Source organism: Quercus lobata, chromosome 11 (genome assembly GCF_001633185.2).
Source record: "Quercus lobata isolate SW786 chromosome 11, ValleyOak3.0 Primary Assembly, whole genome shotgun sequence".
Lineage (NCBI taxonomy): Eukaryota > Viridiplantae > Streptophyta > Magnoliopsida > Fagales > Fagaceae > Quercus > Quercus lobata.
In genome coordinates, this window is record NC_044914.1 from 21,448,508 (window position 1) to 21,461,869 (window position 13,362).

A 13,362-nucleotide genomic window follows, 5' to 3' on the forward strand; every position below is an offset into this window, starting at 1 on the left:
ATTGACTCACAACTTTGGGAACATCTCAAAATACTCCTATGTTAGTTTCTGATTCTCCACCTCAAGTTGAAAATGTCTCTTCTACAAAAGGAAAATGGGGTGCTAACTTTAGTGTAGAGGAAGATCAAGTCCTAGTATCAACATGGCTTAATACTAGTCTTGATGCCATACATAGTAATGAAAAAACACATAATACATTTCGTCAAAAATTTTGGGAATACTTCACGCAGTATAATACATCCAGTACCACACATACAGTTATTTCCTTGATAAGTCATTGGGCAACGATTAATGAAAAGACAAATAAGTTTTGTGGGTGCATGGCTAAAGTTAACACACGTCATCAAAGTGGTATAATCGAACAAGATAAGGTATAAATTATATTGCAATAGTGTTAACATACCCATTCACCAATAGTTTGAAGATACTAATCATGTTATATTTCTTTTAATTTTTTAAGATTACCAATGCGAAGGCTTTGTATAAAGAGACTTTCAAGAAACCCTTTCATCTTTGTATCAAAGCGGAGAAGTTGCGCTTGGGAGAGTTGAGGGATAAAGAGAGAACTCGATTGGAAGAGGAAAAAATGTTTATTGAGAGGGAAAAACTTAGTATTGAGAAGGAAAGAGGTGAAGAAAAACTTAAGATTAAGAAGGAAAGAGTCATGATTGAGAGGAAAAATTTTGAAATGCAACATATGTTAGAGGAGGAGAGAACCATGATGAAAGATACAAGTGCCTTGACCGGAGCACAAAAAGCTTTTTATAAACAACTCCAAGAGGAAATCATGGCAAGATGAAGTTCACGTAATTAATGGGTTTAATTACATTTTGGATGTAGCTTAGGCCTTTATGTATTTTGTAATGTTAGGAAAAGGTTGGCACATTTAGGTGATACTTTGGTAGTGGCTTATGATAGGCCTTTATGTATTTTGGTAGTAACTTTTGAGAGGCTTTCATGTATTTTAGTAGTGGCTTATGTCACTTGACTTTAATCTTAATCTAGATGTATTTATAAACCTTTAAATTTATTGTTCATCTTGTTTGTGTTGTGACTTGTGCGTGTGTGCTTGTGGGTATAATGATTGCTTATGGCACTAAAAGCTTGGATTGATTATGTTTCTTGCATCTATAGTAATAATTGCTTTCCAATTGTCTTGAAGGTTGCATCCATGAATCGCTCTTTGTTTCGCAAATTGCTTCTTGATGACTCAGATGAGGATGAGATAATCGAAGAACTTGTTATGGAAACATCACAACATAAACGTCGTCACTATATCTGACGTAATCATTTGGCAGGCCATGAGAGGCTTTTTCTTAACTACTTTGCTCCCAGACCAATATATCCACCTACTTTATTTCGTAGGAGATTTCGGATGAAGCGTTCTCTTTTACTCCATATTCAATCTAATGTAGAAGTTCGTGACTCTTACTTTGTCCAAAAAAGAGATAGTACCAACAAACTTGGTTTATCTTCATTACAAAAGATAACTGTTGCATTTAGAATGCTTGCGTATGGAGCATCGGGTGATTTGATGGATAAAAATGTGTGGATTGGAGAAACTATTGCATTAGAAAGTTTGAAAATTTTTGTAACTACAGTAATTGATGTTTTCTCTGAGGAATACTTGAAAAAGCCAAACAATGAAGACATTGCTAGACTGTTAGCTCATGGCAAACACCAAGGTTTTCCAGGTATGTTAGATTCAAATTGATTGCAAGCAATGGAAGTAGAAAAATTATCTAGTTGCATGGAAATGTCAATATTGTGGTCATATTCATGGGCCTACTATTATTTTGGAGGCAGTAGTATCATATGATCTTTGGATATGACATGCATTTTTTGGATTACCTAGGTCAAATAATGACATTAATGTGTTAGAGCAGTCTCTTATATTTTTTTATCTTACTAAAGGACGTGCTGCTGTAGTACATTACTCAATCAATAGTCATGATTACACAATGGGATATTACCTTGTTGATGGCATATATCCAAAGTGGGCAACATTTGTGAAAACAATCCCAGCTCCATAAGGGCAAAAGTGAAAATTATTTGCAGTAGCCCAAGAGGCGTATAGGAAGGATGTTGAGCGTGCATTTGGAGTGTTTCAAGCACGTTTCACAATTGTCCGTGGACCTGCACGATTTTTCCATCTTGAAACACTCCAAAAGATCATGAAAGCGTGCATAATTCTCCATAACATGATTGTTGAAGATGAGCGGGATGATAATGAAGTGGTAGACTTGGATTATGAACAAATTGATGGAGTGGATAATCCTCCTATACAAGTGTCACATGAACAAAGTGATGGACCTTATTGAACATTTATGGCAATTGCAAGGGGAGTCATAGGAACTTCTTTTTTTTATATGTTGAGAAGCATGAGTCATAGGAACTTGTGCTAGTGTGTGAGTTTTATTGTAATTTGGTTTGAGTTATGTATGTGAGTAATCTATGGACTATATTGTTCCAACTATAATGTGTTCTATTTTATATGGTTTCTTATAAAGTTCCTCCATTTCATAGTTGACATTGTTCCAAGATTGCTTCCAAACAATTGAGATGATTGTTTTAGTCAAAGATAAATTTGTATATATATAAATTTGTTTAAAAAAAATAATAATGTTGTTATACTAGACGATAATAGGCTATCATGACAATTGAGAAATGATTTTTATTCAAAAGATAAATTTGTATATATATAATTTAGGGTTACAAAATATTATTGTTACACTAGATGATTATTTGCTATCATGATGATTGAGAAATTCTTTTAGTAAAAAGAAATTCATAAGTATAATTTAGGGTTAAAAAAATCACTTGTTGACACAAGACGATTATTTGCTATCATGTGGCGGCGGCGGTGGCGGTGGGGGTGGGGGTGGCAGCAGCGGTGGAAGAGTCGGTGGCGGCAACGGCAGTGGAATAGTCGGTGGCAATGGTAGTTGTGATTGTTGTTTATTGTAGTGGATGTATTATTTTATTGCAGTAGATATCTTATTTTATTGTGATGTTTATATTATTTTATTGTGTTGAAAGCTAAAATAGATCCACTGCTACTGAATGTTTTGTAAAGTGAGTAGGTAAAATAGATAAAGTAACTTTTTGTGGTGCCAAATAGCTAAAAAAATAGCACCACAATTGTGGATGCTCTTAGCCATGGATAACTCTTGCATGTGATTATTGTTTCTTGATGACTTTGATTCAAAGATTTGTTTGTAGGTTAGATGCTAAAATAAGCTACCTTAGTCCCTAACCAGGTTTAAATAGGTTTCTAGAGTTTCTAACTGACTAGGAAAGTGTTTCATGGTCCCAAACGGAGAATTTTTTTTTTTTTTCAAAAAACTCAAAAACACACAAAAAGCGTTGAAAAAGAGCAAGGAATTGGGGCAAAATTGGGCATGCACGTTAGCACCTCAAAGTGCCAATTGACACTCTAAGAGTGATCGGCACTCTCCAAGTGCTGATCGGCACTCCAAGAGTGCCAATTGGCACCCAACTCGACCAAGGCCCAATTATCCCGTTTTTGTGTTTTCGAGCACTCCACGGGTTCGTTTTGACTCTGTTTTTCAAAAAACATTGATTGTGCAATAAAGTTTCTCAAAATTTTGCATGGATTGTCAAGCTAGGGCATTTAGACATGCCTTGTCCATTTGTCTTCAAAAAAAAATCATCTACTTCACTTGTTTCAAAAAAAAGGAGGGAAGAGAAAATTAATCAAAACGAGATTTTCCAAAGTCATGCATTCATCTCTTAAACTAGAGGCATTCAGCTATGCCTTATCTCCTCTCTCTGGAACAAATAAAAAACACTCTCTCCTTTTGAAAAAAAAAAAAAACAAAACAAAAAGAAAGAAAAAAAAATCTTTCTTTTTTTTAAAAGAAGATGAAGGGTCATCATGCATACAGTTTTCAAATTAGGGGCATTCAGCCATGCCTCATTCAAGTAAATACAAATCCCATTAGAAGTGGTTAGATAGGTTCAAATTGTTTACTACAAGACTTCATCAGGTGAATTCTGAACTTGTCTTATCTAAGTTTCAGCAAGACCAAAAGCAATCCAAAGCCAAATTGTCTAAGGAGTACTTTCTTGTCTTTGTAGGAAAATTAAAATATAGGTCAAGCATCATTCGGACTTTGGGTCCACCTGCAGGAAGATCTTCTAGACCCACCCCTAGAGGAGCCACTCTTAGTGTCTCCTTCCTGACTTGCATAAAACTAAGATTCCTATTGCCGGTTCTGAAGTTCAAGCTTTTTGACTCATTTGAGTTTCAGCAAGACTAGAAGCAATCCAAAGCCAAATTGTTCTAAGGAGTACTTTCTTGTCTTTGCAGGAAAATTAAAATACAGGTCAAGCATCATTCGGACTTCGGGTCTGTCTGTGGGAAGATCTCCTAGACCCACCCCTAAAGGAGCCACCCTCAGTGTCTCCTTCCTGACTTGCATAAAACCATGATTCCTGTTGCTGATTCTAAAGTTCAAGCTTTCTGATCCTCTCCTCCAAGGATCTTATGTTGGCATCAGCCATTGCCATTCGATTGTTATGAAAAATCAACAGAGACAAGTGTTAGAACCATTATCATGGAAGTTCAAGCAAAAAGCATTAAGGAAGCATCATCTTATACCCAGTTCATTTCGTTGAGCACATATTCAGAAGATTGAGTGCGTGCCACCAATTGCAAACCTCCAATCATCTGCATGCTTTCTTCCACAAGATCAACGCCAACTTAAAGCATAGATTCACCAGTTCACAAATAACTCAATGAGCAAAAAATGAGGATAGAAGACTAAAGGATTCAGGAACATACTGGGTCATTCCGAGGGACATTTGGGGTGTACTCTAGCTGGTCTAGATTCATACTGCCATGCAGGAAAATGAGGATATGTCTCCACGAAAGAACTAGAAGAGCCATCAGTATGGCTAGTAGGAGGACTCTCCTCCTCTTCAAAGGATGAAGCCTAAAAGTGCAACATGCAGATATTTTACAAAGGAGATAAGGATACAAAATGAGATGCAAATTGACTTCGGGAGGAAAGAAAGTTACCAAGGTTACAGGAATGCAAGCTAGACAACCCTACAATTGAGTCTGGACAATTTAAGATTGAGATAGAGAAGCCTCTCAATCACCCCCGGTTTCAAGATAGAGAAGCCTTTTGGTTACCTTCCATTTAGATCGAGGTAAAGAAGCCCCTTGGTCGCCACCATTCCAAATTGAGATAAAGAAACCTTTCAATTGCCTCAGGTTCCAAGATAGAGAAGCCTCTTGGTTACCTTCATTCAGATTAAGGTAGAGAAACCCTTGTTCATCACCATTTAAGATTAAGATAAAGAAGCCTCTTAATCGCCTCAGGTTCCAAGATAGAGAAGTCTCTTGATTACCTCCCATTCATATCAAGGTAGAGAAGCCCCTTGGTCACCACAGTTCAAGATTGAGATAGAAAAGCCTCTCAATCACCTTAGGTTCCAAGATAGTGAAGCCTCTTGGTTACCTCCCACTCAGATAAAGGTAGAGAAGCCCCTTGGTCGCCATAGTTCAAGATTGAGATAGGGAAGCCTCTCAATCGCCTCAGGTTCCAAGATAGTGAAGCTTCTTGGTTACCACCCATTCAAATTAAGGTAGAGAAGCCCCTTGGTCGCATCCAGTTCCAAATTGAGATAGAGAAGCCTCTCAATCACCTCAAGTTCCAAGATAGAGAAGCCTCTTGGTTACTTCCCATTCAGATCAAGGTAAAGAATCCCTTTGGTCTCCACAGTTCCAGATTGAGATAAAGAAGCCTTTTAATTGCCCCATCTTCCAAGATAGAGAAGCCTTTTGGTTACCTCCCACTTAGATCAAGGTAGAGAAGCCCCTTGGTCGCATCTAGTTCCAGATTGAGATAGAGAAGCCTCTTGATTACCTCTTACTCAGATCAAGGTAGAGAAGCCTCTTAGTCACCTCTAGTTCCAGATTAAGATAGAGTAGCCTCTCAATCACCCCAGGTTCCAAGATAGAGAAGCCTCTTGGTTACCTCCCTTGGTCGCATCCAATTCCAGATTGAGATAGAGAAGCCTCTCAATCACCCTAGGTTCCAAGATAGAGAAGCCTCTTGGTTACCTCCTACTCAGATCAAGGTAGAGAAGCCCCTTGGTCGTCTCCAGTTCCAAAGTGAGATAGAGAAGCCTTTCAATTGCCCTAGGTTCCAAAATAGAGAAGCCTCTTGATTACCTTCCACTCAATTCAAGGTAGAAAAGCCCCTTTGGTCACCTCCAGTTCCAGATTGAGATAGAGAAGCCTTTCAATCACCTTAGGTTCCAAGATAGAGAAGCCTCTTAGTTATTGTTGGGTTAAAATGAATTGACCCCTTGCAATTAATTAATTAATTACCCAAGTTAATTAATTAAGTTCAATTACATGCAATAGCATGGTAGCACAAAAAAATCACCAACTAAACTAAATGCAACGAAAATTAAATTAACATGGTGAATTGTTTACAATGGGGAAAACCTTCAAGGAAAAACCTCACTAGGTGATTTTTAGGTCACCACTCCCAAGAATCTACTATTATCAATCACAAGCGGTTACAAGTATAAGGAATCTCACCAAACCCTTTGGCCTATCTTAAAATACCAACCTACAGTTGAACCCTTACCTCAATACCCAATCAGACTTGTATTGTAGTGGCAATCTTCCAGTTTAGTGCACGAATCTTAGTACGTGACTAACCAATGATGCACAGATCCAAGTACGTGATTAACACCAGCAACTTGAAGAAGATGTTGGTTGCAAAGTTCTTCGGTTCATCAACGATTAAGATCAGGAAGTTCCTTGGTCATAAAACCCTTGGCGTAAAGACACAATAGCTTCTTCAAAGAGAATAATGAACTAGGTCACTTTCTGCATGTTCGACGGCCTTTAAAATAAGCTTTATATATGTCTAGGGTTGTGAGAAAAGAAACCCTATACAAATATACAAGCATGGGCCGAAAATTAGATCTGGAATTTCTAATTTCATTAGTCTCGACAGAAACAACTTGTGTTGAGCTTTTGTCAAGCTTCAACTTTAAATCTCGATAGAAGTCTATTTGTCGAGATTACTGTCGAGATTGCTGTCGAGCTTTAATGAATAGCTCTTCTTCACTTGTTTCTTGGTAAGATCTTCATGGATTTAACACTTGACCTGAACAACATGTTTCTTGAAGTCTTAAACCCATCCTAGATCTACCCAATTACAAATAAAGTGCATTTTGTCAAAGGATTAGCCAATTACATAAAATATGTCCCTAACAGTTACCTTCCACTTAGATCAAGGTAGAGAAGCCCCTTGGTTGTCTCCAGTTCCAGATTGATATAGAAAATCCTTTCAATTGCCTTAGGTTCCAAGATAGAAAAGTCTCTTGGTTACCTCCCATTCAGATCAAGGTAGAGAAGTCTCTTGGTTACCCCCATTCAGATCAAGATAGAGAAGCCTATCAATCCACCCTAGATTCAGAATGAAATAGAGAAGCCTCTCAGTCACCTCAGATTTCAAGATTTAATTCAAGTTTATCAGTTGTCAAGTAGGTCAAGTATTCACAGTTTTCATTTTTCAAAATAACAAAACACTAGTTCTATGTCCCAAGGTTTTAGATTCTAGGGCTAGGTAATCTTTGAAAAGTCAACCTCGATTAAATCATCGTTGCTAAAATTAGTGTCTTTGTTTTACATTGACATTCACTTTGCAAGCTCTGTCAATGAGGGGCATTTTGTAGACACTTGATTTTGCACCCATAATTTAATCTTGAAAGATGACTGGAGTGACCATTCATATACCCAAAATTTAGAGTTGCATTACATGCATTAATTCATTCATTGCATAGCATAAAAATGATCTTAAGATTCTAACGGTTGTGACGGTATGCCCGATTTCCAAATCAGATCGTTGGATTGAAAGATATCACACGATCAAGTTTTCACGGTCCGCCATGCATTTTGTTTGGGTGGAACTAATCACACATAATTAATTTAAATTAATTCTGATTAGTCAAATAATTAAAATTAATTAAATAATTTTGTGATTGGTTGTTAGTTAGTGTCAAAAGTAAGTCTGCTTGCATGGGAATAAAGTGGATAATCAGGTAACAAAGAAATTGTGGATAATCAAGTCTTTTTAGAATATTCATTTGAAAGATAATTATCACTTTAAAGACCTGAATATCAAGAAAAATGGATTAATTTTTAGAATTCGAATCAAAAACACGTCTAGGTGCAATTTCCGACTAAAAAATCCTTCACAAAGGAGTCCAAATTGAACCAAAATTCAAATGCGGGCTTGGCACCCAAGAGGGCCTGTTGGCACTCTTGGAGTGCTGATCGGCACATGGTAAGTGCCGATTGGCCCAAATGCTCAGCCTGGCCCGAGAGCTTCCTGATTGAGATAAAGCTTATCTTTTTCGAATTTTTAGAGATAAAGACGCGTTCCAATTCATATCTGATCTCATTCAACTTTATTTTTTGAGCATCCCAACCTCTGTAAATAGAGGAAAAAGATCAAAGTTAAGGGCTCTTCTTTTCTGACTTCTCTACTCCCCTTATGTTAAAGAGGTTTTGGAGGCTTTTCCTTTAAGAACTTCTTTCTTGTAGGTAAAGTATTTTAGACCTCAAAGAAGTGAAAACTTCTATGATTTCTAAAATATTCTTTTATTTGAAGAGCACGCTCATGCAAGAGGTATTTAGTTATATTTTTCTATCTATTTTTTTTTCTTTTCCATTAATTAGCATGTTATGGTTGTTCATTGCATGAATGTGGTTAATATGTTTTTTTTTTTAATTGTTCCTTGTTCTTAATTCATGTTTGCCATGCTTAGATATTTAGTTAAAATTTTCATTGACATGTTCTTTAGTTGATTGTTTGTTTTAATTTTTTCTTTGATTTCAAAATCTGCTAATGATCATCAAAACCTTTTTTTAAAAACTCAAAACTGATCTGTGTTTTCATTAAATAAAGATTTGAATTTTTTCTGGTCTTAAAATTGATTTGTTTTTTCATTAAATATAGATTTGAATTTTTTCTGGTCTCAAAACTGATATTTTCAATAAAAACAGATCTGAATTTTTCTGGTTACAAAACAGATATGTATTTTCATTAAATACAAATCTAAATATTTTTCTGAAAAGTTTTCTTTATATAAAATTGCAGATTTTGAAATTTTAAAGAAGGAATTAAGAGTTAGGTTAGAGTCTTTCATTTTTAATATGTGATACATGCACAATAAGTTCATCTCATGAATATGAGTCCTCTTTTAATTTTTTTTTTTTTTTTTTTTGCTTTCAAAAACATATCTGATTTTACAAATCAAACCTCATTTTTTTAATTTTTCAAAACATATTTGATTTTTCTTGATAAAATCTTTCTTTTTTTTCTTTTACAAAAATAGATCTGATTTTTACAAATTAAATCCTACTTTTTTTTTAATTTTCAAAACAATTCATGTTTTTCTTTAAAAAGAGGACATTATTCATAAGGCAAATTTATTTAAATTAATTTTTTTCAAGTGTTTGTCATGTGTATTATAGCATATCATTCAACATCATACAAAAAGAGTATATAATGGTCATTAGAGTCTAGAAGACCAAACTTTGTCTGGGCGGAATGGGTGCGTAATACCTTCCCATTCCTTAACCTAACCCCTGAACTTAGGATTTAGGTTTGTCGATTAGTGTTTTGTCTTTAATTTTGGTATATTGTAACTAGAACCAAAGTTTTGTATTTTTTTTTTTTTTTTTGCGTAGATTGTAACTAGGACCAAAGCCTTGTAAGGTTAATCTACCAAATTGTACTTTTTTATTTAATCAATGACATTTGATGTATTTTGAATATGTAATTGTATTTTTTTTTTCTTAATTTTTTGTATAAAAAAATATGTGGCAACTCTACACCACTACCCAAAAGAGAGGTGCCTTAAAGCACCCAAATCTCTTTTTGAGAGCACCCCAAAAGTTCCCGGTCTCTCATAATATGTTTGAATTAAAACATGTGTACAGTAAAACACTACCATAAACTTCGTAATAATAATTCATCTAAAAAATCAAAACTAAGAGAAAGTATAGATACCTGATTGGAGTTGTAATTCCATTTTTTTTTTTATGAACAAAAAATTTTTAATACGAAGAAAAAAACTCCGAATAGAGAAAACACAGTAAAAAGAAAGGAGATTATATAACAAAAAGAAAATTAGCCTCCACCTTGATAACATTACCAAAACAAGGGGGGCAGTTTGTAACATTAAAAGAACCTACAAAATTATTAAGAAGGGACCATCTCACTAGAGTATGAGCTGCCATATTTGCCTTCTTAGGGACCAAACATACTGTTGGATTAGGTAGAGACTCTAATGCAACAATAGTCTCTTGAGTGATTGTTTAATCCTCCACGAGACCTCTTGGCAATGCTTAGAGATGACGTTAAGGCACATTTGACAATCTCCTTCAATGGTAATAGCTGATGAATTCATCTGGTCAACAAGAGATATAGCCTATCTCAATGCCTCAGCTTTAGTCTGGAAAGGGGAGTAGGTGTTTGCTTTATTTGAGCAAGCAAATATCAAGTCCCCTTTCAAGTCTCTAACCACCACAGCTAAAACGGAATAAGAATGGCCCACTATTGCATCTACATTAATTTTGATGACGCCTCTAGCTGGTTTGGTCCAGTTGAAAACACTTCTCAAAGGTTCATTTCTCTCCTCTAAAGCTACCTGCTGCCTCAAACTAGTGTGCTCAATAAGAGCTTATTCCAATGAGTGTTAGGACATATGTGTTTCATGTGTTAAGAACATATGTCATGATGTTATGTAATTGGCTTATCCTTTGACAAAACGCACTTTACTTGTATTTGGGTAGATTTAGGATGTCTTTAAATACTTCAAGAAACCTTGTTTCAAGATCAAGTATTGAAGCCTTCAAGTCTATTCAAGAAAACAAGTTCAGAGTGCAAAATCATTAAAGCTCGACAGCTAGCTCGACAGCTGCATCTATCGAGCTTAAGGAAGCTATTCTTCATTCGGTGTGCTCGACACCTTCTCGACAGCTGCTCGACATCTACTATCTGTCGAGATTTAAGATTGTCAGAATTCCAATCTGATTTTCTTGGGATCCGTGAATGTGTCTTTGGGCTTTCTTTTCTCCTAACCCTAGACATATAAAAGGATCAGTTTAAGGGCCGTCAAAGTGTTCACAAGTTGCACAAGCTTTGAGCAAACTCTGTTCAAGCAAATTGTGACCGCAGACAAAGTTCTTGCCCTAGTTCATCTCTTTCTCTTGAAGAAGTTGCTGTGTATGTGCACCGTAGGGTTTTATGACCAAGCATCTTCTTGATCTTCATCGTGTGGATGAACTGAAGAACTTTGCAACCAATAACCTTCTTAGTTGGTGATTGAAGTCGCGTACTGGCATCCGCGCAATTGGTTAGTCACGTACTGGGCGTCGTGCATCTGAAAGGGGAATTGTCACTACAGAACAAGTCTAATTGGGTATTGGGGTAAGGGTTCAACTGTAGGTTGGTAAGGTACTTGGATTCCTTTACTTGTAACTGCTTGTTGTGATAATAGTGGAGTTTCGGAAGTGGTGACCTAAAAATCACCCGATGGGGTTTTTGCCGTTAGGTTTTCCCTATTCGTAAACAAATTACCGTGTTATTTATTTTCCGCTGCATATTTAGTTTGTTGGTGATTTGTTGTGCTACCACGCGTTTGCATGATAAATTGATTAATTAATAACTTGGCTAATTAATTAATTAATTTCTATCACAAGGGGTCATTCAGTTTGTGGTCTATCAATGAGGATTTGATCTCCACAAAGCAAGGGGACCTCCCCTCAAACACCACTTTATTTCTGTATTTACAAATTTGATCACACAAGAGGGCGCCAAACAATAAGAACACATTTTCCTCTACTTCCAAATTCAAGATATTGGCTGGACATAGAATGAGCTTCATAAACTGGGAAATAGATGAGAGATTTAAAAAATCCATCCTAATCCCCCGTTTGCTTCCAAACCATAAACCTCTAGCCATAGAGCAATTAGAGAAGAGATGGAGAGCAAATTCATCATTGCAACTACATAATGGATAAGAAATTTTAGACAAATTAACAAACTTGCCAATCTTGCTTCCTGTGGGAAGACAATCTATTGCTATCCTCCATAAAAGCATCTTTAATCTCTCATGAATTCTAGATTTCCAAATAAGGCCTCAGACTCTATCCCAGTGCTGAGGAAGGGAGGAGTATCTATTGATCCAATAGGCTGATTTAACTGAAAATTTTCCTCAACTAGTTTTGATCCATACCCATACATCCCTTTGCACAACTTGGGAAATTGTGATACAAATAATAGCAACAACACTCTTCTTACTGAATAAGGCATATAGTTTATTCTTGTCCCAAGTAGATCCATTGTTTATTGTGAGTTGAGACACCACAATGGCGTCATCCAAGTTTGCACCAGCTCTTAGGGATGGGGTGAAATGTGGGGAATCTGGGATCCATGGGTCCTCCCATACTCTAATGGTGTTTCCATTTCCAACTATTATACAAGCTGCTTTAGCAATTAGTTTTTTAACCCCTTCAAGGCTCTTCCACACATAAGATGGGCTTCTTGAAGTCTTGTGAGTGAGTCAATTTCCCCTTACTTTGTATTTTGCATGCATGAAATTTATGCATGGAGAGTTCCTACTTGACGGGACCCACCAAGCAAGTTTTGAGAGGAGAGCTTGATTAAACTCCAAAAAACTTCTAAATCCCAACCCTCCCTCCTTTTGAGGCATGCACAACAAATTACATGCCATCGATGTAAGGAAATGTTTGTTTTCTCCCTTAGGCTTTCACCAAAATTTGCATACCATGACATCCATTTTGGCACAAAGACTTTTTGGAAATTGAATGGTTGACATGGCATATGTAGGTATTGTCTATGCCACTGATATGATAAGAGTAGCTCTCGCAAACCACGAAAGGTTCTTGCTTTTCTAACCTGCCAACCTACTATCAAGCCTTTCTATTGTTGGGGAGAGATCCTTGCATTTTTTATTTGACAAAAAGAGAGGGACACCAAGGTATTTGGTATTTTGAGACAGTTTTTTAATACCCCATCTGCATTTTACCTAGTTTAGACAGAGGTGGGATACACCTTTTGAGGCAAAAATTCCTGATTTTTCAATACTTATTTCTTAGCTAGACCAATTGCAATATTTTTCCAAGTAACGGATGAGGGCTATCAACTCATCCATTCTTACATTGCAAAATAACAAAATCTTATCAGCATAGCATAATTTGGAAATAGGTGGAGTTGAGCTAGAAAACTTAACTCCTCTTAAGTTCTCATTACTTATCTCCCTGTTTATCAACTTCAT

At 36.2% G+C, this 13,362-nt stretch overlaps 1 protein-coding gene across 1 annotated transcript; it reads left to right on the forward strand.

The window, feature by feature from the left end:
• Positions 1-1,375: 1,375 nt before the first annotated feature.
• Positions 1,376-2,321, forward strand: LOC115966565. The gene is made up of 2 exons (XM_031085777.1): positions 1,376-1,694; positions 2,059-2,321. The coding sequence occupies exons 1-2, from the start codon at positions 1,376-1,378 to the stop codon at positions 2,319-2,321; spliced, it is 582 nt and encodes a 193-aa protein (XP_030941637.1).
• The last annotated feature ends 11,041 nt before the right edge of the window (positions 2,322-13,362 follow it).